Genomic DNA, 26,738 nt, shown 5'->3' with positions numbered 1-26,738 from the left:
GTGGTGTCAAAATCACTAGTGGAATATAAGATGAAGTAATTGTGCAGGGATTTCATTGCTCCATAAGGCCAGTCAGTCTTGCGTGTACGAATGCAGGTATCAGTTGATCAAGGATTGAGGTTTCTTTTCCATAGCACAACTTTTTTTTTTTTTTTTTTTTTTCACAGTAATTAATAACATTCAAAGTGTCTCTGTAGGTTCCTCCATTTGGCCATGTACAAACAGAAAATACTTCTAACTATCAGATGGCCTTGCTCTGATAGCACCTCATAACTCTAGGACCTTGGAGTAACACTGCTTCCAAGCCCTGATATGGTTTTGTTCAAGAGTGAAAAGCAGATTCTTTAGAGACAGGCAGGTAACAGGAGGATCGTATGTGGTAAAAGTAGCATCTCATTTAGTTTTTTCAAATTAAAACACTTGGAAGATCTTACTTCTTGATTTAGCCTCAGCTTCCAACTCACACTGTGAACAAGACACACATGAATACATAATAGTTACCATGCTGCTGTTTTTCTCACCAAAGTGTGCTTTAAACCTGGTAATTTTTCATTGTGGTGAGACACAGAGGAGAAGTTCTAGGCTCTTATCTTCTGGTCGGCTTGAAGAGTGCTTTGCTCTTTATTGCCCTGATTGCTCAGAATGTCTTATCAGAGTTCCCAGCTGCAAAATCAGGCTAGATCTCGAGTACTAGTATATCCTGACAGTATTAATTTTAATACAAGGAGTTACCAAAGACAATGCTTAACACAGGGACTCAGCATAGGTGTAGGTTTTGTGAATAGGCATTTGTAATATGTTTAGTTTTAGGTAACAAATCCACCAGTAATAAATGTTGTTATAAGTACAGGTGTGTTCAATTCGGAATGTGAACTGTGAAGCTAGTTAGTTGTTTTCAAATTTTAACATTCAGTGCTGTGAAACTCAGTGAGTTAGTTGTGAATCTGTGGCGTAGCTATGGCACAGACACGGTTAATAGGGTACCTGCCCAAATATGCAGTGAGAAGTGGTACGTATACAAGCCAGCATAAATTAGACAGAGCAAATCAGGGTATTCGAAAGGATGGGTAAGGGTAGAAATCTGGAGATCTTCCTTCTGATGGCAGTTGTGTAACATCACAGTCTGTTTTGCCAGTCAGTGGGCAATAGCTCAACAGAGCATGAGTATCAGGACAGATGGCTGATTCTAAATGCCATAAACATGTGGCAATAAAGGAGCATAATTATTCTACTTGTGAACCTATGGATCTCCATATGTGATTAAAGAATGACTAACTAAAAGACTTAACCCAGAATGAGAACTTGGATTTTGATCAATCAGAGCAGATCAGCTGGCCAAGGCATCGATTAGATAACACGAGGCTGCCTCCCTGACAGCCTGCCAGCTGTCTGCTCTTGGATGTGCTTTCTGTGAAATGGGCTGCACTTCTGTACGTAACATCTGTCCGTTGTTCCGCTGCGTTATCTGCCCTTGACTGGTGTCTCGTTCACGAGGACAGTAATCTTGTGTTGCTGCCAGGAGGCCTCGTTTGAGCTGAATGATGAACATTTATACTGAAGCAATGAAAATCTGGAGTGAAAACATTGTTTACTATGTGAATTGGAATGAAATGTTGCCACTAAGAGAAATCCATCATTTAAAACTCACTTTTTTTCCTTAAGGAAATAAAAGAGCTTTGTAGAAACAATGTTGCTTGTACTGTAGTCTAAGCAACCCCAGAATTACAGCATGCAGATTACGTATATCTATGCATCAGTTGGTCCCCTGACCACGGTCCCTTCTTGAGGAGATCACTCGCTATTTATACAGAATATTTTCAAAATCTCTAGATTTTGAGGAAATATCATAACTTTGAATCACCTTAGGGAAGAAAATGGAATAATAGGGTCAGTGACATGACACAGAACATGATTTGTAGCATATATGTTGCTTCAAGTTCTAGGCCACAGGTAGCCAGCTGTTTTTAATGCAGACATAACAGCATCTTGCAAATTACTTATTCTGATGTATCTCCTTACAGATAATCATTCAAAGCCAATGGAAATTGACGGGGATGTTGAAATTCCTCCTAACAAAGCAACAGTCCTTCGGGGCCATGAATCAGAGGTGTTCATCTGTGCCTGGAACCCTGTCAGTGACCTGCTAGCATCTGGGTAAGACCATGACTGAAACCAGCTGCTGCAATTAGAATCTATTTAGAGATGCAAGAACTTGAGAGCATATAGTAGAGGTTAATCAGTAATTTCTCTGCTGTTTTTTTCAGCCTGCAACTGTTTTTTTCAGCAGTACTGTACCTATGTAGGAGTTAAGTAATTATAAGGTGACGCAGAATATGAAGCATTTGCACATCTAAGATATGCACTCTGTGGCCCTGAATACACATTAACAAATTTTAAAGGTTTTTAAAATAACTGGATAATTCTCAGCGTATTAGAAGTTCATGCAATCTGCTCCTGCTCTTCTTGGTTAATGGTGCGCATTGGGGTCTCAGAAAGCCTTTGCCATCCAAATTCTCTTCTAGAAAATATGGAGACTAAAGCAGAGTACTCCTTTGCTGTGTCTGCATTAGCATGGTACAGCACGAATCAGAGTAGGTCTGGAAAGCAGGACTATTGCGTGAGGGCCTTATGTCACCACTGTTTATATTGGAGAGGGGTGCTTCAGATTGGACCTGGTTATGTCTGATAAGCTAATCGCTAAGAAATTGGCAATTCGCTAAGAATGGTTTGAGGGCATATTTTGGCTCAATTTCATTGAAAAATAGTCTTATTTGTGTTCTCTGGTGCTGCTCAGCCATGACAACCAAAGCGTGCTAAGTGGGACAATCAGCAGATTGACTTAGAAAAAACACTTTTGATCCAAAATTAAATGCTAATGTAAACATACTCTGAGAGCTGTGCTCAGTGTTGGAACCTGTGTTTGTCCATACTTAAAATTAAAACCTTAAAATGAAGGCAAAATTTAAATGGTCTAACTGAGAACATGTAGGAAAGCTGATACAAGTTGGAGGAAAGGAATGGGTCTTCATAATTCAAGGTTACTTAACAGAATCACAACACATTTCTTACAAGGAAAAGGAAAGTCATTTTTTTCCCTTTTTGCAAGATCATCAGAATAGGCTGCTTATGAGATCTTCGTCAACTTAATGCATGAAACTAAAAAATCAGAATGCAAATGGGAATTCAAGGTTCCAGCCTTGAAATAAATAGGAGAAAAAGCATAACGAATTAGCAGAAATAAATATATTGGAGAAATAGCACAAGATCTCTAACAGGGTTTCCAAAGAATGATTTCAGATGACAAACAGGATTTTTTGAAAACAGAATCTTTCTGAATATAATTTATTTCTGGAATGTCCAGGCCTAACATAACTTTTAACATTTATAATACCAGGTATCTGGTATTATTCATATTATTCATTTTAAGTGGGCACAGAAGCAGAATTTGCAAAAAGTGTGTATAGGGGTTTGGGGTGAACTACTTCAGCTCTTTTTTTTCCATAGGCTCGTTGAGTCTTCTCATCTGTGATAGTCTGTGGGTGATTCCATGATACAGAAGAGAGCAGTAATAGCAGCCATGCTCCTGTGCCATGCACTTACTGTATTTTCTGCTAACCTTATTCTTCTACCCACTCAATCTTCTAGTATCTCAAGCAATATTATTAGGCAGTATTACTTTGCCCTAGCAAAGATCCAAGCCAAAGTATTATTATTATTAACAAGGGAACTTATGATCATTAAGATCACTCTCCTATTAAAACAGGTGAGCATAAAGCAGTTACTTCACACAGACTGTCCTCTTCCCAGCATGTAGTTGAATGAGCCATAAAATGAGATTTATGTCATGTATAAATAAATAAAAATTAGGATTGATGGATGTGGAAGAACTGAAGCATATTCCGTAATTGCCCTGGCCCACATCTGAGAGGTTGTTTTCAAGGGAAAAAAATAAATTAGGGGAAGGCAAAGAATCTATGATGTCCAAGAAATGTTAAGTTCTATGTAGTAACTTGTAAATAATAAGTGATGCTGAATGAATATGCTCCTTTAATACTCTAACGTTTCAATACATGTATGCCTAAATGCTTTAATTACCCATAGATAATACTAAATCTTGAGCTAATAGTGAAGGAAACCTCAAAAATTAAGATGCAGTTATTTACATAACTCCATTAAATTGTTTTCATGGTTCGTTCTTATTAAACATGAAAATCTAGAGAAGGTTTCATAGAATCTGGGAGAGTTTGTCAGTTGCAGGGGCAAACAGAAGTTTCATGGGCCATCTTGAGGGCTGTTGACCTTCTTAGTGCTTTATTTAGGATCATTCAAATGAAGGCACTGTATTTGTTGATAAGGCATCCTAAACAACATGCCTTACAATAGTAAACTTATCCATTGTGGTATTTATTTGAATTTTATGGAAAACAGCCTTCAGATGATCCATTAGAACAACCACATTATCTAAGGAAAAATCCGTGGGGAGAAAGAATACCATACAGAATTATTCTTTAGGGACACCTGGTGGCGCCTGAGATGAAGAATGCTGCTTTATTCTGGAGAATACCTGTACAGCTGAAGTTAGGCATCTACTCAAGTGCTCTGTCCCGCTGCAGGTACCTACATCTCTCTACTCATTATGTAGGGAGTTAAGACTCCTCAGTATAGGTGCTCAGACCTCATCTATTGGCTTTGGCATTGGTAACTACTTCCTGGTATCCAGCTCACTGTCTTTACCAGTGCTTGCCATGCTGCATTGACGGGGTCTGTAGTTCATGGTCCTTGTGTGCAAAGTTTAAACTGGAACTGAGGAACCAGTGGGTGATGAACTCTGCTGCAGAGTGCTAAGCACAAGTAGATGGATAAAGAGACAAGCATGGCACAGTGATGTCTTACGCAGTTTACCATAAAGCTGGAGGACAATAATCAGCACCATTAGTTATATTTTTAAGATACCCTCTCATTATCCCTTCAGTTAGGCTTTGCCCTTCAGAGTAGTAGGTCTTAATTAGTAAGCCTTGTTATTGATACTGTAAGGATATAAGTGCATGCATGGGTAGAAAGCACAGCCAGGTACTGTATCTCAAGCAGACTAATGGCAGTGCAATGAAAATGCAAATGCTTAGATTTGTGTGCATCTTGATCAGATTTTAGCCTGCTCATAAGAAACAAAGTGAATTCAGTTAGCCTTCAAATAATGCAGCAAGGAGTGAGTGCCTTATGAAGCTTACATGACTGAAATACCATAGATTGCACAGCAAAAAATGAAACTGAAGTAAGGGACTGGATTGATGATGCCATTGCACAAAGAAGTATTTGAGATGTCTGGTGTAATAATAGTGCAGCCTATCATCAATACAGGTAAACTATGTATTATAACATCGGTTAAACAAGGGGGAGAAATTCCCTACGGTATACAGTATGCTGCAGTTCTGTTTGTCCTTTACGAAGTAATGCTTCAAAATAGAAAACTGCAGTTAGTCTGATGTGCAAAAAATGAATTGTTAGATTCTATAATATCCATACTGTGCTGCCCAGTCCTTCGTTTTCTTCTGTTTTCCCTTCTGCCTGATTGTACCCATCTGTTGTCTCCTTAAAAAAAAAAAAACAAATATAAAACCCTAACCATTAAATAAGTGAAATAACACATTTGTTCTGTTTATATAGCGCAGAGCACAATTGAAGCTCAATTTGTGGCAAAGTATTTTCTTCAAGCCCTGCTATACAAGTAATAAATCTAACAATTCGTGCCGATTTAGAAAGCAACCTGATGTAATCTTCAAAGCACTAAAAGAATAATGCAGGTTCACGACCTAATCTGAAGCAAGCTGTGTAAGGGGATTTGTTTGCAGAACAAATTATCCAAAATTAGGGCGTTGGTTTCTGGAGTTAGTGAGTACCCCTGACAGAAAGGGAGCTGTATATTTGATGTTCCATCTACTCAATCACCGTGACTTTAAGGGTGTGAAGGGTAGCACAGGAATGTACGCTCTCTGGACTTTGCAAAAGGCTATTTAAAAAATAAATGTGGAGACAGGAATTTCTCTGATCAAACAGTCAGAAAAATGTATTCTGCAACTGCTCTTCTTCTTCCACCACACCCATAACCCTTGAAGTGGAAGGTGGAGGAGACTAGAGATACCAGTGAAGGCTATCAAAAGCATGGCTGTCACCAGATGCTTGTGAAAAGAATGCTTGGATGTTACAAAGGGAAGCATTTTAATGGTGCAGTAAAGTACATACCTGCATTTTTTTAAGAAGATTAATTACACCTTATAAAGGTAATCGACATTCTGAAATGAATAATTACATATAGTGTTTTTGACTAGTTAAATATATATATATAACCTTGAGATACGGCCATTCCCATCCATAATTCCAATTTTGCTCTTAAAATCCAGGTGTCCTCCTCTTCAAAGACTGATTTCTTCCGCAAAGTATCTTTCAATTTCTATTTTGTAACTGAACGACACACAGAAGTTATTACAGATGGCTGTGTTCTATGGGTGGTGCAGAAACTCATTACAGCTACATCCACATTAGTAAACTAAACATGCCTGGGAATATTGCGAGGCACAGAGGCCAGCTGGCACACAACGGCCAGTGTCTGTGCTAGCAAACCGTCCTGGCTGCCAAACGGGGCGGCTGCCCACGGGCCGCACGCTGGGGCTGTCTCTGCTCTGTTCCCTCTGGCCAGGAGTTACTCAGGGATGGGTAGGGCCCCAAGTGCAGCGATGCGCCCCAGCGGCCCTGGCAGAGACAGCCAACTCAAACAGGCCACGCTCTGGCCAGGGAGCAATCTGCCAGTTTGCTCGCATAGGTGATCATGGTCCAGTGACCCAGAATGTTCCTGAACATGTCTGAATTTCCCAGTATTGAAGTAGACTGTGAATGTCAAGGTTGCTGGAGCCTTGAATTTCAAAAGCTTTTCTAGTTGAATTTAAGATACTTCTGTCTGGACATTCAGGCTGTATCCAAGATCATGCTCTGTTCTCTTACATCCACCCATGCCCTTGCAGTAACTCTCGTGGCTGTGAAGCAGAAGAACCTGGCCTCATTCCCAAAACCCAGCAGTAGGTTTCTTGGCTTACCTTTGCTGACCTACACCAGCCTCTTTCACACAGGGGAACTTTGTATCTCGCAGAGCTCTGCGTGCATCTTCGCTCTCTTAGTCAGCATAAGAATTAGCCATAAAAGTTGTTGTCCTTAAGATCTTTCGATTATGGCTGTACATCGCAGAAGCAGGAAAAGATGTTGCTGGGACATTTTCTGCCTTCATTTTGGGATTTTACGTAATGCTTTGAGTAACTGTATTCCTCACATCAGCTGTTCAGGACCTGTCCTGAACCACATCCTGAATAATCCTTTTGAATTACCAGTTTGAAGGAGTTGATTTCACCACCACCACCACCCCCCCCCCCCACAGACAGTGCGTCTTCCAGTGCGTCTTCCAGTAAGGCTTTGGCACTTAACTTCTCCCTCTGGGTACCTCTGAGGCACTTCCCTCTACTGACTCGTTAGGAAACATAAGCACTTACTTGAAGAGACCTGTTTTATTAAGGAAAAGTTAGGTGTGTAAATGAGGAGGAGCTTCCTTCCCTATATGCTTTTAATAATCTCTTTTAAAAGAAAATAACAAATCCAACCTGTTTTAGCTGGAAGTGTTAAATGCATGTTAGCAATACTGGCTATCAAAAACATTGTAATTATAAGACTGCACCTGACGATTTGAAATACCAAGCTTCAAGACTCATCTTGAAAATTTCTTTACACACTGCAGCTGTTTTAACCTCTCTGCTGGTTATTATGGAATAGGGATTTTATATGCCACAAATAAAATTCTGCAAGAGTTCTTCCACCTTGATTCATGATTATGCAAGGGCTGAAGGGCATGAAATAAAATTTCTTCAGAAGTAAGCCTTCCTAAAATTTGGCAGTACTCTTCTGTAGTGCAGAACAGTATACCTATTACTCAAGTGTTCATGACTCGCATGTTGGAATGAGCTGCTTTATCATGCAGATAGAAATGCTTCTGTGAGCTAAGGAGATTAAATATCTTTCTGAATTGTGCTTGAACTATGGTTCTCTAATAAGGCAGGGTTCACTGAATCATTCAACAGAAATCAGAATACTTTCCAGAATAGAGAATACTCTTTTTTTTTCCTTTTTTTTCCCCAGCAACAAAGGGGAAGACACACAAATACCCCTGCCACACACTGGTAGGCTTATAAAGCCTCTCTGCAGGGACACATAATAGCTTATGTAGCCTTAGGAAGAAGAAAATGGAAAAACAAAATTAAAATACTGGAAAATAAGATTGCCCAAGCATAGCCAGAAAACTGACTAAATAAAACTGTTGAAAAACAAAGCATAACCCTTTTAGAACTAGCAATGGGGTATTGTCTTTGATAGCCAAGTGGGTGAGTATTTTATTCAGAGGGTCCAATAACAAACTGGATTATTACAGTAAGGGCAGAACTGGGCCAGAGTCTTAGCAGTGGAGAAGCCAGCACTGAAGCAATTTCCTACTTAGGATGTTAACCAGTAACCCCAGCCTGTGAAAGACTTATGTTCCCACTATTGTGAATTACCACAACTAAAAACGTTCCTTATCTTCTGAGCCTTATGATTAACTTCATTGATTTTCTCGCCAATAAGTGCAAAATTAGTGTTCAGTTTTCTAAACCTTTGAAGAAGTTGTGTTACAATCATAGCTCTATATGATGACAAAAACTACACAGATTCAAATTGTTTCTTAATCACTAATGTGAAAGATGTGTGCCAACAATTAAAGAATGGCTGTATAGCAGTAGCTCATGGGTAGCCTGCCAAAGCCCTGGCCAGCCATCACATCTCAGCTTGACACAGAGGGTTCAGAGGAGAGAGGGGTCACATTCCCCAGGTGTGCCGTGACCCAGCAGACCTCAGAGCCACTGATACAGGCAGAGAAGATTTTTCTTTTATGGTTGAACTATTGATCATGTAAAATATTGATAATTGTAAATTATTGATACAATAATACACAAAGATCGGTCCAGTTGGATCCTCTGTCAGTCAATATTTGCACTTGAAAAGTATGAAGTGTTTAAAATTTGCTTGGTACTTTTAGTATAAATAATTAATTTTTTTTATTAGTGGACCAGAAGAAAATTTAAAATTCTCTTGCAATAGATTTCTTTTTCAGTAAAACATGAGTTATCAAAGCAAAAATGGATCTCATGTTTTTAGTTTTCAAGGAAATACTTTTTCTCTTTGCTCATCTATGGGAAAGGAAGTTTTAGTCGTTACTTGAAAAAAAGGAAAAGCTAACACATCAGGTATATCAACAATAAAATTTAATGGTGACTGTATGAATTGTAGGAAATACAAAAGAGATCCCAATGCTGCTCCAAGCTTCTGCTTACTGAATGTAAATGAAAATTACATTCTGGACAAAACAAGCCATCTATCTTACTTGATTGTTTTGGTTGTTGGTGTTGTTGTTATCGATTGTTTAAAAAGAGAGGGGCAGGGAGAAGCGAGAGACAAATCCCAGTAAACTGGAAAACATAATATCTTCCACCTTGCTGTAAATTGATTTCTGACCTCAGAGACATTTTTCATTGGAAGGAAGATTTATGCAAAGTGAAAACAAATATATAATTTATGAGGAGATAATAAGAAGCGTCTCACTTCCTCTTCACATTTTCTAGACAAAATCAAAGCTTCAGTCTTCCTAGAAAATAGTCTGACTATTAAGTAGGTTAAAATCCTCCGTCAGGACCAGGGAGCAGGCACTGCAGCACCTCTGTCACGCCGTTAGTGGTCCCCTTCCCCACGGCGGCTGCCAGGTGACACTGCTCCTCTGCGGATGGCGATGCTGCAGGTCCTGTCCTCCTCTCCTCAGAGCTTTCTGCCACCCTGGGGAACACCAGGGAGTCTGCGAGCCATTAGGAGTTAATGTGTCTGCGCACCCCTGTCGTGGGAGGCACGTGGACACAGCCTTTGTGTTTCTGTCTTAGTGTTGGTTAAGTTCCCCGAGACCATCTCAGTCATGGCGATGTGTATGAAGTGCAAAATGTAGGGAGCAGGCAGACGTACAACTTTTTTGAATAAAGTAAATTATGTTGTGTTGTGGATTCAGATGACAGGTGTAAATTATGTTTTAGTCTTTAAAAAAAATTCTGGCAGGTATGGGGAGTGCAGGAAGGTCCGAATTGGAGAGGAAAGTTGCATTTGAAATTCTGTGACATTATCTCAAATAAAAACAGAAACAGAGGTTTTTTCTTTGTTTGCTGGGTCGCCACCAAGAGAAGTTTTCATCTCTGCATGATTGCTTTTATAGATCTGGAGACTCAACGGCCAGAATATGGAATCTCAATGAGAACAGCAACAGTGGTTCCACTCAACTAGTTTTGAGGCACTGCATAAGAGAAGGAGGACATGATGTCCCCAGCAATAAGGACGTTACTTCATTGGACTGGAATGTAAGCTAGCTTCTAAGACTGTGCATGTTTTTTAACTATCTAAATTTAATTCAGAGGCAATTACAGCTGCTGCTCCGTATCTTTTATATCTGAGTTGACCAGAACCTCTGTCCTAACCTACTGACCTCTTGTTTCAGATACCCATAATAGACTGAACTTTCCCCTACATGCTGTCATTTTCCAGTACTGCTGGCACCTTCAAGCCTAACGATGATGTATTTATATATCTATTTTTAGAAGCATGGGTAAAAATAAACTTAGCTGACTTTAAGAATGAAGATTAAATAAGCAATCTATGTAGTAATGAAAGCTGATTAATAACATATTTGCATCTCATAGCTACTTTATTTTGGCATGCAAGGGCATACAAGCACCAGTGAAGCTTTTTCTGAGATTGGACTGTCAAGATCCTCACCCATTTGAATTATGTTGTGCATAACAAAATGTGCACAAATTATAGTCTGTCTTGGATGGAGCATGTGTAGTCATTCTGTTTTACCTGTTCGCTTTCCAGGTAGAACTCTCTTGCCTGATCCCCTGCTAACTTTCATCCCGCAAAATCTTTTATCTATCTTAGATAATACACTCTTGCACAGGGATGACTGAAGTGAGCAGGGGAGACAAATGTTGTTAATCCCCAATGTCTGGGCAGTGTCTTTGGGCAGCGTTAAGACTGCTTAATGTCTCCATTCTGTCACTGAACAGTGTAAAAGGAATTTACAAAACCTTGCAGAAACCTTAATTAATTTTGAGATCATTTTCATTCTGTCCATTTTGTTGATATTAGCACAGACAGAGTGATCACATTATTGTGGTTTCTTAGGAAAGCAGATTAAAAATTAAGTACCAGAAAGGATTCTCATCAGTTTCAGTTGCTGGACAGAGACCAAGGTTTGATTAATCTTTACTGCAATATCATTGTCCTTCAGGTGAGCTAGGTGCTTCACAAAAGTAAAAGATAAGGCCACTGCACAAATCAGCTTCCCATATATATTGTTTATTTGGCACCATGAAACAAGGTGATGAATAGTACAGAAAACACAGGTAAGTTAACAAAGCAAATAAAAATAAGGCCCAAGAATGTTTATTACTTGTTTCCTGTACATCATGGTGAAGAAAATTTGTCAGGAAAAAATGAATTGACTAGGAAGAGGGAAGATGAAAGACAAAGACAAGCAAAGGTGCAGAACAGTTACGAGAAAAGTCAAAAAGGCATACTTTCTCTAGTAGTTCTATACCTTATCAATCTTCAGTGATCACCGATACTGTACTGCTATTGTGCTAGTACTTAATGTAGGGAAATGTTCCTAATTTAAACCATTCAAGTGCTTCCAACTTGCTTTGAGTTTCAAAAAAAAAATGTGAATTATCACCAAGGACTTTGGATAAACCATATGACTAGTCCCTGAACTTTCCTGCCCTTTTCCTTTTTGCTGTCACCTTTGTCCTTATCAGTGACCCACGTAGGTGTATAGCACAGCGAAGCTGGCTTGGGTTTTGATATTCTTCCCCCTACATCATTATGCCTTTGGCTTAAATCTACAGTTGTGCTGACTCACTGTTTATGGAGGGTTGAAGTGCACATAATGTTTTAAAGGATTATTTTATGGTTTTTCCTGTTTTTCTACTCATGATGCTAGAAATGAAGGTCTCAGTGAAGGTCTCCCTCCAGCAGAATACATATAATTTGCTGGTTATGATTACTGGGTTTCTTTCCTCATAATTGAGACCCATGAGCTCAACTTTCCTGAGGCTGCGCACGATGGTACTGTGCCTCTGAGCATGTGTGGGAGTCTTTGCTTAGACAACTTTGAAGCAGATTCTTTGTGTTTTAGGTAGCATTCAAGGTGTTAATGGTGAGTGTAGGTGGCTTAGGTTTTTAGGTCCTACTTTCAAGTATAGATACCTGAAATTCACTTAACTGGGATTTAGTAAGGATTTACATGATCTGTTGATGATTTATAGGCTCTATATGCCTAAGATGTAGTAGTATCTGTTATCTGGAACAAACCTAAATAATTTGTTGTATCGTCTTTTCCTTGTCTAATCCTTTTGAATATTATCTGATGGTGTAGCCCAGTTTTTCAGAGGATGTTCGAGGGTTTTATTTCCGCTTTGTATTTGCAGTACTAACCTTTCCTTTAGGTCATACAATAATGATACTATCTATTCTCAGTATGTGGCCTCAGAGTTCCCATAAATTGTAATGCACAAACCTTAAAAAAGTTTGGCTGAAACAGTTTCATCTGGTGTTGACCTTTGACATCTATGTATATCCCAACAGAGTGATGGAACACTATTGGCTACAGGCTCATACGATGGTTTTGCAAGAATATGGACAGAAGACGGTAAGTCAAACAACAGTTATCGTTCTTAAGCAATTAACAGCAGTCAACTATAAGTTGGGTAATGTGTAAACAAATTGTAATATTAACCTTTTCTTTATTCCAGGTAACCTTGCAAGCACCTTAGGTCAACATAAAGGTCCGATATTTGCCCTGAAGTGGAACAAAAAGGGGAATTATATTTTAAGTGCTGGTGTTGATAAAGTGAGTTTTAAAAATACATGATTCTAACATTTAAATGTGCTGACTCAGTGAGTGCTGATGAATTCCATAAGGTTATTTTCTTCTGCTCCAGGAGTCCTGGGGAGTGTACCGTTCTTTAATTTGTTCTAGTGAGTGTTGGATTAATCGCTTAATCCTTGGATGAAGTGATTGATTACATTTTGGATGCTATGTGTACATTTTAACTGTAAAAGTTTTTTTAAAAAAACAAACTCCATTTGCCCCCTGTGTAAAATAACTGCTTCTCCACCACTTACGTTTATAGTTTTATCAACTGTAACTATTTCCAGGAGGGAAGTTATCTTACAGGTACTGCAGTTTTTAGCTCATCTAATTATTGAAACTGTTGTATTTCGATAAAATATATATGGTTTCCTATGCAAACATGCAAAATATGGTGGTTCTGAACTCAAAATCAAGCCAAACATGGTAGTTTCAGCTGAGTGCATATTAGAGATTGAAAAGACAGATGATTGCTGATGATGAGCAGAAATCCATTAAAAATGAAACTGAAAAATAAACACAGTGTTCACCTTACCTAACTTTTCATGTCTGAAAAATTAGATGCATATGTCATCCTTGGCTTCCTTTATAAAATATGGAGAGAAAAATGGCACTTCCAAGGGATGAACTTCATGGCCTGTGTTACAGTGAGAGGCAGAGACAGCCTCTCCTGCAGCTGACAGAGGCAGTCTAGGGAAATTTGCTCACACGTGTACGTTTGATTTGTAGGATAGATGAATCCCTATATTTTCACATACTTGTGCAAATGGAGTTGTATTCCTTTTAATACTAGCTCATATCCAGCTATGTTTGTCTCCCAGTAGTAGTTCCCCATAGCAGCAAGCAGTGATTCTTCAGATGGTCTGTTAACACCAAGGGGATGAACCCTGACTTTATTTTCTGAAAGTGTGTACTCCCAGTAAATTCACAGTTCACCCAAAAGGTAGTATTGGGTTGGGGAATTGCTTATGTGTGCTGCAAGTATGGTTTAAACCTGTAGTAGGCAAATTACACTTCTGTCTGCCCCACCCCACCACAGTGGCAAGAAGTGATTTGTACTTTGCTGTTAATCATTTTGCTTGGTGATTTAATTATTAGAAATGTAGTATCAGTTAGGTTTGCAATAGAATTCAACTTGCATCTTACTAAGAAGGAAAAGTCTTACTAGGAGAAGATAATTGAGACAGCTGTAACAAAATGCTTATTGAAATGTTGTGGTACTGTTCTCTAACGTTATTCAAAGAGAAAATGCCCATTCTTTGCCATTACATTACTTCCTCTGTAGGGGTGATACTTCTATATATACACTTATATAATTATTCTGTAATATTTTGAAGTTATTTCTGTTGATTCGGCTGTGCAGCACACAAGGCTCTCTGCAGTCAGTAATTTTATCAGTCCATCTTTTACAATTGCTCCTTAGTGAGTGCTCTCTCTCTTTGTTTTCTCTGAGCTGAACAGTCACTAACTCTTCTCTTACCTCCTTCCTTCCAATGCAGACAACAATAATTTGGGATGCTCACACAGGAGAAGCTAAACAACAGTTTCCTTTCCATTCAGGTAATTCCTGCAGAATTCAAATTAGTAAAATGAAATAAACATTTTAATTTTGCCAGTGTAACTCATCCTTTTGTAAGCACCTGTCTGCCAGAGGAAAGCAAATTTTGAACCAGGATTTTAGTACCTTAGCTATCCTGAGTAGCACGGTTTGTGGGTTTGTCCCTTTTTCAGAAGGATGGGTTTCAGTGAGAATCAGTTTTGAAAGTCAAAGTGAACTCTACAAGAGGATTTATGTCAGCTGTGCCTGCTCAGCTGAACGTTTGTACCATTATTTATGTGCTTAAATAATATCAAGGTTAAAATGGTGACTTCAGAAAGAAGCAAATCCGGAACTCTCAGCAGCTTGCATTCACCACTGCAAGCATGAACGTCCTCAGGAATTTCTCAACTTTTAATTTTGACTTGAAGTTCTTAAGTATTCCTTTGTCTAATTATCAGAAGTCAACCACCAACATTGAGTTCCTAAACCTTACTTGGACAGTCATTTGTGCATCTTGTGCATCTTCTTTCCAAGAAGACATGAGATGTCACAGATACTGAGTAATCTGGAGTAACAGGCAGTCATCAATGTAATCTTAAATTCACCTGGGACCAGACTTTTAAGAGGACAACTGAATTCATGACCCAAACCTGATAAGTTGTCACAATTAAATATTTTTGATGGGCATAGTCAAACTGAGCTTAAAGCCACCAAAAATATTCCAGATTCTGATGCTAGATATGTTCAACACCTGTGTGTTCACTGTAACAAATCTATTTTTCATACAGCAGACTTACAAGGTGCTTAATGGTGTTTAAAAACATATATTTATCTTGTGATTTTAAGATGTTAATTGGCACATTTTTCAACTCAGTTTCTAGTTGGTCTCATTCTCAAATTTTCACAGATGTTACTAATATGCAGTAGCAATAGACACGGTTATTCAACAGAAAACAAAACACCTGTCCGTGCACACAGCATATCCATACTGGGCACTTTTGTCCCTCAGCTGTTCGTTGATGTATCTATCGTAACTGTTCTACTACAGGAAACTTTGCACTGTGTAGTGACGTAGGCAATGAAATTCCTAGGGCTACTACTTCCTAACTATTGATCTAAGTGGCTGCGGACTCAGAGCTGGGTTACCTCTTCAGAATCATGTTCACAGAATTGTGGTTGTCTTAGCAATGATACGTACATCAGGGACACGTTGCTCCAGTCTCCTTTTAGCAAGTTGAAAACGTGCCTCCATCTCTCAGTGCAGTATGTCGATGTCCACCTACATTAATAGACTTCAAGAAAAATTGTTACTACGTGTGTTGTTTGTCTTTGGACCGTAAGACACGACTGAAGTGGGGATGTGGAGAGGCTAATTTTTTTTCTATTATTTCAAATATGTTTTCATAGGGAAGTAAAGCAGTTAGTTATTAAGTAAATTGTTGATAGTGATAGACAAAAAGCATATGACCAAAAATAAGCCCTTTAAAATCAGCAGGAGTCTTCATTCCCACGTAATTTTAAAGACACAGAGACTTCATCTTGATCTGCTAATATCACCTGTTCACCAGAACAAACTTAACAGCAAATCACTCACTGTATATGGAATCTGAAAACCTTTTTTATAACTCCACAAAGCTAATTTCCTTAAAATGGAGTGAAATAGTCCAAATTTTGCATCTGCTGATAGATGTGGATGGATGTCTCTGCGTGCAGGAGCAAATTGGTTAATACGATAAGAGGTACTTGTACAACCCAGTTTTAGATAACTAAGTGCTCTGAATCACTCCCTGCAGACATTTAACTCGCTACACTTTTGAGCTTCTAATCCTAAATCACACCAAAATCTGATGAGAAAAGGCCTAAATTAACTGATAATTATTGTAACACTTTTATCACTGGCATTTATTTTAGCTGCGTTTCTTAAAGGCTTCTTGCCCTTGCTTTTACTAGGTGACATTCTAAATGTTTTTAAGCAATTGGCCAGTATCCTGTGTTTTTGGAGACACTTTGACAATTCAATTACTTGCGTCAAAAATACATCTGGTGTTTTTTTCCACACCATTTTATGTAGTTATTTATCCAGTAAACATATGATTAAATACACCAATAAATGAATCAGTATTAATTACCAACACTATATGATCCAAATTATTCTGTAATGAAAATCCATTCCTTTAGTTGCCAGTGGCTCTCAGAAAATTACTTTTCAACTCATATATATCATAGTAGATATTAGCCCTGAAGGCATACAGCTATCAACGAAGACAGACTTTGTGTTTGCTCTGAAACAGTAATACAAAGCTTGCAGCAGGAGAAACAAAATCCTTTGCTGTTTCCTGATGCTCATTCATGTCCATTGGAAATCTCAGAAGTAATCTGCCTTCCTCACGCAAATTTCCTCTGTAGTTCTGCAATGCAGGAATTCCTTAACTGTCATGGAGACGTATGGAGCTTTTTCATTAGTATTGTAGAAAATATTAGTATATGGTACAATTTCAGCCCTCAGTTCTCATTTAAAGAGCTATCTGATGATTCAGAAGGTGATGTGGTTCTATCTCACTTTGCAGTTCATGAAAATCAGAACAGGAAAAAGCATTTAAATATAATAGGCTTGGCAGAACAGGTATCTTTTAATTTCTCTATTATAAAAGTGTTTCTCTAAAAGTTGTTGAGTAAGGCATTTCTTGGTCTCATTTTAATGATAAACATACATTATGCTGTTGCCAGGAAGAGATTCAACTTCGCTGTCTAAATGGTGGTCTCATTCTGACACATCTGCTTTTCACCAGAGTGTGCAGAAAATGAAGATTTCCGTATTTCAGCATGTCTTATGTTATCCTCTGGAGGGCAGCTAAATTCCCTGTAGGGTGAAAAAAAAAGCACAAGCAAACTGTGTGTGAGGAGTCCCCACCCGCTCTTGTGCATGCTTTCAGTCTGCAGGGAAGTGCTGGAAAAGCTGGTGGTTTTTTTACACTTCAGCAAAGTGTGTGTGTTGCACACAGGTACTAGTTACACGTCCAGGTGCTACCTGTGTACAAAGTTTCATTAGTTCAATCTTCTCTAATGCCAAACCCACTATGGAAACTCAGCCTCTGATTTCAGATGGTCTTGACCAATGTACCTATTTGAAATCAATTCCCAGCCAAATTAAACTGAGCACAGATGTTACTGATCCATGTGTGTCTGCACAGAACAACAGGTTTGCACTGACTGTTGCATAAATACGGTATAAAGGAAGATGGCCACGTGCTGCTTCTCCTTCCCGTGTGCTGTGCCTGGAATTCATAGGACCATTTTATGTGCTGATTCAGCCCCAGCTGAAATCATCCCCTTTTTTCAGAATTAGTTTTCTTCCAGCTGCTTAGTAGAGCTGGCTTACAGAGGAATGAATGGCACAAGAGGGGTGTGCAGCGAGGAGCAGGGAGGGTGGAAGTGGACACAGGATGGTTTTGCCCACTCTTACCCTAAAGGTTCACAAATAGATGTTGTACAAATCAACCAGATTACCCACTGCAAGAGAAAAAATGGTGCCTTTCAGGCACTCCTTTAACTAGTTGCAGGTGACAGGCCAAGAACTAGTTTTTAGTCCCTGTGATCCAGATGGGTGACAGAAGGAAAATGATTTGGGATGACTGTTTCTTTGCTGTGTTCCCTAATGTTCCTTCTGTTGTTTGTACTTCCCAGCTCCTGCTCTGGATGTAGACTGGCAGAACAACACTACTTTTGCCTCCTGCAGCACTGACATGTGCATTCACGTATGCAGACTTAGCTGTGATCGTCCCGTTAAAACCTTTCAAGGACACACAGTAAGTTTAAGAAGTGCAAACTGTTGGTGTTGTAGCCACATGTAACAATGATAGCAGCTGATGTGTTTGCAGGGTGCATTCTAGCACTGGAGGTGTTATATCCATCCCATTGCTTTCCTAAAAACGTGTTCTTCAGGAGTGAGTCACTGCCTGTGAGAAGGGATAATTTTTTCTAAATCATCGTAGGAGGCAAATCCTGCAGTTTAAACAATGAGACTATTTATATGTACCACGAGCTGCAGACTGAAGGCACATAAATAAATAAGGTTCTGTTTTCCACTGGTGTATTTTCCTTTAGTAAATGAGAACTATGAATAATGAGAGAGCAGTTTACCTCCAGTCGATGTTCAGTTTTAGAACCTATTACATCTAATATCTATTTAAGCTGTATTTTGTGCCTCTTTTCTTTCGCATTTAATGGCTGTCAAAGGCTAGTTTTTCTTTCATTCATGAGAAAACTGCTAGCAGATGTAATCTAGATACTAACTTCCAGAACCTGCTATCTCACCACAGAGGAAAAAAGATACACTGATGATACAAAGATGCATTCTGAGACCTTCAGCTTGTCTGTGGTTAAAATAACACACTGACATTTTGTGACAGGTTGTATGTTCCTACCAACAGAACGGTGGTTTTTTAAGATTATATGAAATGCACCATTTTGCACAAGAACCAAAATTTGACTTCAAGTATCTGTACAGTTCCTTTTAATGATAATTGAAACAAGTAAAGTGGATCAAGCAAAATTAACACATCTTCCAGGATTGTTTTCACTGAGACACTGAGCTAATTTATGCTTTTTAAAAAAAAGACATTATTTTTCCTTTTTGTGGATTTTTTTTTCCCAGTGTTACTACGTATATGTGACCCTGAAAAAAAAGCATAGAAAACTTCCTGATTACCAAGGGGACACATTAGGCTTACTTAATTACAAACTGCTAGAAAAATTGATCTGGAAAGTCATAAAATATTCAGTATTCCCTGCTGGATTTCATTTACACATACAGCTATTTTCATAGAGACCTGTATTGTTGTTTGGCTGCAATACAAAGAATAAACTCCACAAAACTTTATGCCCCACTGATATTTTCTGTTGTAAATTTGTATCTCTTAGATCTACAGAGTATTAACCTAAGACATACCTCAGATTAAAAATAGGTTAATGCTGTCATCAATCTCTCTGGTTTGAGGGTTTATTTAAATCCTAGCATTTGAGAAGCATGAAAGACTTCGTACTAGAATACATATAAGAAGACTGTTGGTGTGTATTGTCCACAAACACCAAGTGGTTACAGTTCCTAAATGATGTTTAAATAGCATGGTATGGAAGCAGCCCTTCTTTGTTCACCCCTAGAGCAACAAGGGCCCTACTTTGTGGTTTAACTCGCTGCAGACATAAACCACGAGTGCCCTCTGCTGGGTGCCCAGTACAATGCAGGTAACCTGAATATGCACTTAATAAAATCGCTCTTTATTTCAGAACGAGGTTAATGCTATCAAGTGGGACCCATCTGGTATGCTACTAGCATCTTGCTCCGATGATATGACATTAAAGGTAATATAATTTCCATTCCTGGTGTTGAAAAAGTAAAGACAAACGTTATTTATATTTTTTAGCTTTTCTGGAATGATACACTGTATGATTTAAAACTCTTTGTGAACAATAATTTAACTTTGTCCTATATTGCTTAAAGCCAATGTGAAAGATTAAACATAGAGAAGCAGTCACTGGGGAAACTGAAACATCCTACCCAGATAAGTGTCAGGTGATTGGTATGTCACTGTCACAGAATATTCACAGTTTAAATATACACAGAGATATAGATATATACATATATATACAGCTACTTGCCTGTCAGCAGAAGCTCACTTCCTACACCAAGAAGCAGTCTATTGGTTACTCTTTGAAAGGAATATAAAAACAAACAGTTTTCCCTTTGGAGTCTTTTTGTCTGAAAGTAATTTCATTGGAGCCATGTGATTTATTTATTTTTTTTTGTAAAGCCTTGGACTGATCAGTGGGATGTACATATTCAGAGCCCAGCAAGAATCTGAGGTGCTCTTTGAAGACGCCTATCCTTATCCATTACCTGTACAGGAAGCCTAAGGCAGCTACACTGCTGATTTACGTGCCTCTGTTAGGTGCCCGAAGGTAGATGGGATCCATCTGGCTGAGAGATAGCACAGGCTGCTCTACCAGCACAACTGGGCCATTGCACTGAGCCAGCAAAGTATTGCTAACGCAGGGAGAGTCGGGGCTTGCCGAAATGCTTTTCACACTAGAGCTCTTCCAGCCCAAACCCCTGTTGGTCTCATTCCCTTCCCAGCTGCATTAGATGAAGTCTGTGTGTAGGAATAGCTGTATATCGCAGCAGCAAAGCCCTCCGGCTGGACTTCAGAACTAGGCCAACACTGCTGTTGATTTATGCTGTTCCCTCTGAGCAAAGCAAACATCCCAGGCAAGATACAGTTCTGCGAATAGAATTGTACTAGTAATACAGATTTCTCATAGCATGGTTGTGTTTATTAAGGCTCATATCTCTTTGTGCTGCAATTGGCATTTCTAGTACACACACACAGCTTGTGTGTAAGAGTGGAAACAGAGCAGTAAAACTTGCAAATGTAGATAAGAGCTAGGTCAACACTGCTGTTAGGAATGTTTTCTCTTAATATGTAGCCACGTAGTATGTTCTGCTCCATTCTCTTCTGCCTTTGCCACATACTCTCTGGGATCTTAATCCCTCCAGTTTCTAGATATGTTATTCCAGACTATTCAGAGAACTGGAAATTTACAGAAAGTAGGGCTAGGGGAGTCATAAAGAGCGCACCTCGTCTGTTATTCTACCACAAAGCAGTATTGTTGTAACCGGTAATATCCTGCTTAAACATTCTGACCCAGTGGCAGCACGTATTTTGGTGCCCATTTCCACACAGGATGTGTTTCAAAAAACACTGTGACTTCGTACCAGTTCAAATTTCTGGCCACTGAATTTGGCACCAGAGTTGATGGTTTGCTGCCACTGGCCTAGCTGAAGGCCTCGGTCACCTTGCAGTAATGGAGACTGCAAGTCTTCAAGCAATTCTTCAAGCAATTCTTCTCCCTTTCCTCTGTAAATTAGTCTTCTCTGGCTTCTTTCTTTTTTCTTTTTTGGAGTATTGGGTAGTTTTCTACAACTTCTTGGAACTTACTGCCTGTTAGCCATAGAATATGCATAAGCTTTCTGTAACGTATCCAAAAGCAGACTTGGGTATGCTGCTGAAAATTCAGCATCAGAGGACATCATTTCCCTCATAGTGCAGATTTATAACAAGCGAGTTATTTTTTTCCTACATTTTCGGTATCTTTCTGAAACTGACTGACCAATTTTGAGTTATTTTGCCTGCTGGAATTTGCTTATTCTTTTTTCCTCAGTTTTCTATGATTTACTTAATTACCTGTCTTCTCTATTGGGCATATTCTTTGTCTCATACCATTTTGCCAAGTATGTGGCCATGTAATACTGCATACGTAGCTGATCTCGTTCCATCACCCAAGCTGTTAAAAACACCAGGAAAACAAATGGAGTTCAAGAGGAAGATGAAAATCTGACCTGGCTGCTGACTGACATAAGAGAAAATTGCTAGGTTCTAACTGCTTTGTTCTCATTCTTTAAGATGAATGCTATTGTAATCGGTGACTTAAATTGCAAGTTAAACTTCTCTAAATAGAATAACTCCAGCTTCCGTATGAAAATACCAGGATAGGCTATGGGCAGTACCGTGACTATTCAGTTCGTCTGATCTACTGAATAAGTACTATTAGATGTGTAGCACTTGCCCCAAATGGGGTTATTCTGATGTTTGCATTTTAGGTGCCAAGCTGCTGTATTAATAAATTCAAATTAGGTGATATTTGTATGTATGTGTCAAGTTAATAAATTTTAAAATGTCAAGAAAAACATGGAGTGAACTGAAATAATTCAGCTGAGACTAACATTGCCATTTTTTCCCCTTCATAATTACTCTGACTTAGATTTGGAGTATGAAGCAAGATACCTGTGTACATGACCTTCAGGCTCACAGCAAAGAGATTTATACTATCAAATGGAGTCCTACAGGACCAGGCACCAGCAACCCAAACTCCAACATCATGTTAGCAAGGTAAAAATAAATCTTATTCTGTTTCTTACCTAAAAGAATCGTCTTTTTGGCATGTAACTCCACCATTGCCTTGCTGTCTGTCTTCCTGTCTGCAATTCTTGTAAGCCATCTGCTGATAACAGGAAAAATGTTTGTAAATCAGGGGAGGATACAAAGGGAGAAAATCATACTTGAAAAAGATGAAAAAAAGGAGAGTTGAGTCATATGATACTTAATTTTTTAGCTGTCTTGATAAAAAAAGATTGTAAATCTAGCATCATACCTTCACATCCAGCATCTGGTTGTTATGAATGACTGTGTTTAATGAGACAGATGGCAGCCCACTAAGCCAGTTGGAATATGTTCTAACAAGGGTCATGCAAATCACCTGAGCGGATACTGACAATTTTTGCAATCTTGTTAACCAATCGAGAAAAGCTTGGATAATCTTTAAAGTTCCACTTTAAAGTCTGTTCATAATTCTTTGAATTTAGGAAATATGTTTACTTGTAGAATGGCAATTGATGGTAGTAGCATGGGTTTATGAATTAAGAATTGTGTTGAGTTTTATTTATTTTACTCCTCAGTCTGTGAGTAGACAGGGAAGAACTGGATTTCTTGGGGTTGTTCTTCTAATATCATTTTTAATACCAATTATCTCCCTAGTTTTTCTCTAAGCCAACAGTTCGCGATTTAAATAGATTGTAGGGAAAAAAAATGCACTGAAACAAAATGAAAAGAACAACAGTTCTAGAGAATTGCAGAATGATAATTGCAGAATCCTTAAGGACTGAGATTTCTGTAGAACAGTTTATCCTATTAATGACGATATGTATTTTACCTTCCTGAATAATATCAGGTAAAATCTCCTAAAGAGGAGCGTGACCCTCTTTAGGCTCGTGATGTGATCCCCTGTACAATAAATACCCCTGGTTAAAGGGTTCACACGGAAGAATTCAGTTCTGTAGATAACAGTTCTTGTCATTAAGAATGGAAAGTCTACGGTGTTTGGCTTTTCTGCTTGAAACATTTTCTGCCTAGCAAAAAAAAATCTTGTGGTATTCTCTTCAAATGTTTACAGCATCAAACTACAAATGGATTAACACCCAAATTAAAAGATGTTTTGTGTTCAATGCTTCTTGCAGTGCTTCATTTGATTCCACTGTTCGGCTGTGGGACGTTGACCGAGGAGTCTGCATCCATACGCTAACAAAACATCAAGAGCCTGTCTACAGTGTAGCTTTTAGTCCTGATGGAAAATACCTAGCCAGTGGGTCCTTTGACAAATGTGTCCATATATGGAATACTCAGGTACTGCTTTGAGTCATACGAAGCACATCTGTTTTAGCTGACACATTAATAGCAAAATCTCAAATGGAAAGTACACGTTCCTCGGCAGTGCGTGACCTGCCAGCCGGGGTGAGTCTGATTGTACTGACCGATAACAATCGCGGCACAGCAGCCGAGTCGCTCAGGTGGAGTGAGGTGATTGCAGAACATTTCTGCTAGAGCTTCTTTGTATGCCAGAGCAATAGCATACGTGAAAATAGCTACATCACATCATGCTACCAGTTTTGTGGAGCAAAGATCCGGGTTGATTTGTAGAAATTTGTCATTCTTACATTTAGTAACAAGCTGAGTTCAGATGTGAGTCTGATGCACCTGGCTTATACCTTGTGGCAGTGAAGTAAAGGATATACAGCCCGGGATACTCTGGAGGAGAGTGGGGCAGTTGGAGTTCTATCTTCCTAGTCCCAGGAAGTTCTCCTGTAATAGATCCTAAGCACTGGGAGGAAGCTAAAAGAACTGAGCTCTGCTTTCTTGCACACAGTTGTTTCATCCTGAAAGTGCTCTGTACATGATCTGTATGTGCTTAGAAACTGGAAGTTTTCCTGTTAAGTTGGTTTTATGCATGGAGCTGGAGATTGCATGAAGAACTTAGGGAAGCCCCAGTCTCTCTCACAGTGTTGCCAGAACAGCCTTATGCTTCCACAGACTTAATTTAGGATATCAATGCCTAACAGCTGAATTAAGCCATAAACTTTAGAGAAGAACACCTCAGCTTAACTCCCACTGCTAACACTCTCATCTTTACTGCTACAGACTTGACAAAAACAGGTGTTTAAGAGTCATATTGTAGAGTGCTTTCTGGAGGAGCCTGTTGCTCTCCAGTATCAAAGACCAGTTTCCTAATTTGAGCATCTTACCAAGATGACTATAGTCAGGTGATATGAGTAGCTCCCACGTGCCACCACTGTCATTTCTCTGACTTAGTGCCACACTGCAGAGAAAAAGGGGAACTTCCATGCTGAATGTTTGCACGCTGTTTTGCTTTGTAGAGTGGAACTCTAGTACATAGCTACCGAGGCACCGGAGGCATCTTTGAAGTCTGCTGGAATGCTAGAGGAGACAAAGTGGGAGCAAGCGCATCAGATGGATCGGTAAGAAGCTTTACACACTGTACATGGTGGGTGAAGGTTGCTCTTTTGGAGAGTGTCAAAAAAAGCACATACCATATTGCCTTCTCTGGGCAGTGCTCAAGGTGTAGACAGCTCAATACAGAAATGAGTAGTTTGTAGGAGTATATTAAAAAAGCTCCTGCTTTGAAAGGCTTTGAATGCTGGGAGGTACTACTTTTATTGGAAATGAAGAGTGCTTGTGGAATTGGTGAATATTGCTGAAGATGGGAATAAATTTAAATACATATTTGATAACAACAGTAGTGTTGTTTCTATCATTACTTGTCTCATCTGTCAGTTCTTATTGAAGGTCACACCAGGCAACTTTCAAATAAACACTTGTCTTGGGGCTTTCTAGTCATACCCCACAGAAGAAATACACCCTTGAGTAGTACCTGAAGGAGGAAGTTTGCAGCATGAAGTCCAAAGATTTCATCCTGTGGTAAAGGAGAAGTATTGCCGTAGAGACACTGAGTATTACCTACTATTTCTTCTGTTAGTTACTTGATAAAAATTTCAGTTACAGCATGATCAGCTTGTGAAGGACACACATGTTATAACACACTATACGACTTTCAAAATAACTCTTCTCTGTGTCTGTCTGGCATAACTCCAGAGCAGTATTTTTCAACTGTTTTTAATGAAGGGTGCACCTACAACATGATTCAGTTGCTTGAGTTGTGCCATCTGAAAGGAAGCCATGCCTGGCTTCCAACAGCTGCTCCAAATGGGCACGTGCCTGCCGTAGGTCCTGGGTCACACCTGCCAGGCCTGGGCATATACTTTGGAAATACTTCAAAAACGGAAGTGTTTAGACAACGAAATAAAACCCATGGTCCCGTCTGGGATGCACCACCAGAATGCTTGTTTGTAATCTAAGGAAAGCCCAGCTAGGTGTTTAATGTACGTTTTTCATTTCTGTTTTCTCCCATGTTGGCTTGTTCTCTCGCTTGTGTGCATGTAAACAGGTACTGAGACAGGCTGATGTGGAGCTAGGGGTAGCTGGGCATACAGCTGGCTGATCAGCTGGTGGACTGGGCCGTATATAAATAGGAATTGCAACTAACCTGCAGAAATGGTTCTTAATCCTGAGTCTTTTCTCTCTAGGTTTGTGTTCTAGATCTGCGGAAGTAAAAGTGAAATGTTTTAGAAGAAATTTCAAATGGACCAGCAGTGAATGTGTGGGGAGAAGCACTCTTCAAAACTATTCTTAACAGCTCCAGAACTGTACGAACTTGAACAAAGTTAGAGTGTACTGTGAAACCAACTCTCCCTGGCCACAGGTGTCTAGTATTTTGTCCGTAACCTTCATCAAGGAGTAAAAACACAGTCACTTCAGAGGGGGAGGGAATGGTTTCCACCTGGAACATTCAGCCTTGGAAGCATGAAGCCACCAGCTAGGCATTGCACTGTTTGGTTTGCGTCTGAGAACTTGCTCTGATGGCTGGGAAAAAAAGCTGTGCCAAAAAAAAATTAATAAAAAAAAGAAAAATGCTGTGATAAACCAAAAGGGAAAAAAAATCCTCCTCCATGCGGTGTTGTATTTTTTCCTTCCAATTTGGACACTACAGTTGCTCTCCCAAAGGACGTTCAAAGACCAGTTTGTACTGATGAAATGCTCAACTTTGTAATCACAACACTTTCTATTTTCTAGACTACTTTTTTTGTTCAGTGTTTTTTCTATCAGCTGGAATATTACAGCCTGGAGGATCCCAGGCTTAGGATGAAACTTTTGTTTTCCTTTTATTTCTCCCTTCCACTCCCAACTTCTCCTTCCTTTT

The 26,738-nt window shown here is 39.2% G+C and overlaps 1 protein-coding gene across 3 annotated transcripts in view; it reads left to right on the top strand.

Moving 5' to 3' along the window:
• Window positions 1-26,478, top strand: part of TBL1X (transducin beta like 1 X-linked) — a 195,418-nt gene extending 168,940 nt beyond the window's left edge. For all 3 annotated transcript variants that reach the window (XM_035344202.1, XM_035344116.1, XM_035344254.1), the window contains 11 exons: window positions 2,022-2,154; window positions 10,322-10,463; window positions 12,748-12,811; window positions 12,915-13,012; window positions 14,533-14,593; window positions 18,258-18,379; window positions 19,860-19,934; window positions 22,392-22,519; window positions 23,644-23,809; window positions 24,838-24,939; window positions 26,065-26,478. In XM_035344202.1, the coding sequence (XP_035200093.1) occupies window positions 2,022-2,154; window positions 10,322-10,463; window positions 12,748-12,811; window positions 12,915-13,012; window positions 14,533-14,593; window positions 18,258-18,379; window positions 19,860-19,934; window positions 22,392-22,519; window positions 23,644-23,809; window positions 24,838-24,939; window positions 26,065-26,091 (1,118 nt within the window). In that variant the 3' untranslated portion in view covers window positions 26,092-26,478. The remainder of the gene's footprint in view (window positions 1-2,021; window positions 2,155-10,321; window positions 10,464-12,747; window positions 12,812-12,914; window positions 13,013-14,532; window positions 14,594-18,257; window positions 18,380-19,859; window positions 19,935-22,391; window positions 22,520-23,643; window positions 23,810-24,837; window positions 24,940-26,064) is intronic.
• The last annotated feature ends 260 nt before the right edge of the window (window positions 26,479-26,738 follow it).

Source organism: Oxyura jamaicensis, chromosome 1 (genome assembly GCF_011077185.1).
Source record: "Oxyura jamaicensis isolate SHBP4307 breed ruddy duck chromosome 1, BPBGC_Ojam_1.0, whole genome shotgun sequence".
In the NCBI taxonomy this organism is placed as follows: domain Eukaryota; kingdom Metazoa; phylum Chordata; class Aves; order Anseriformes; family Anatidae; genus Oxyura; species Oxyura jamaicensis.
This window is presented reverse-complemented; position numbering and strand designations above follow the sequence as displayed.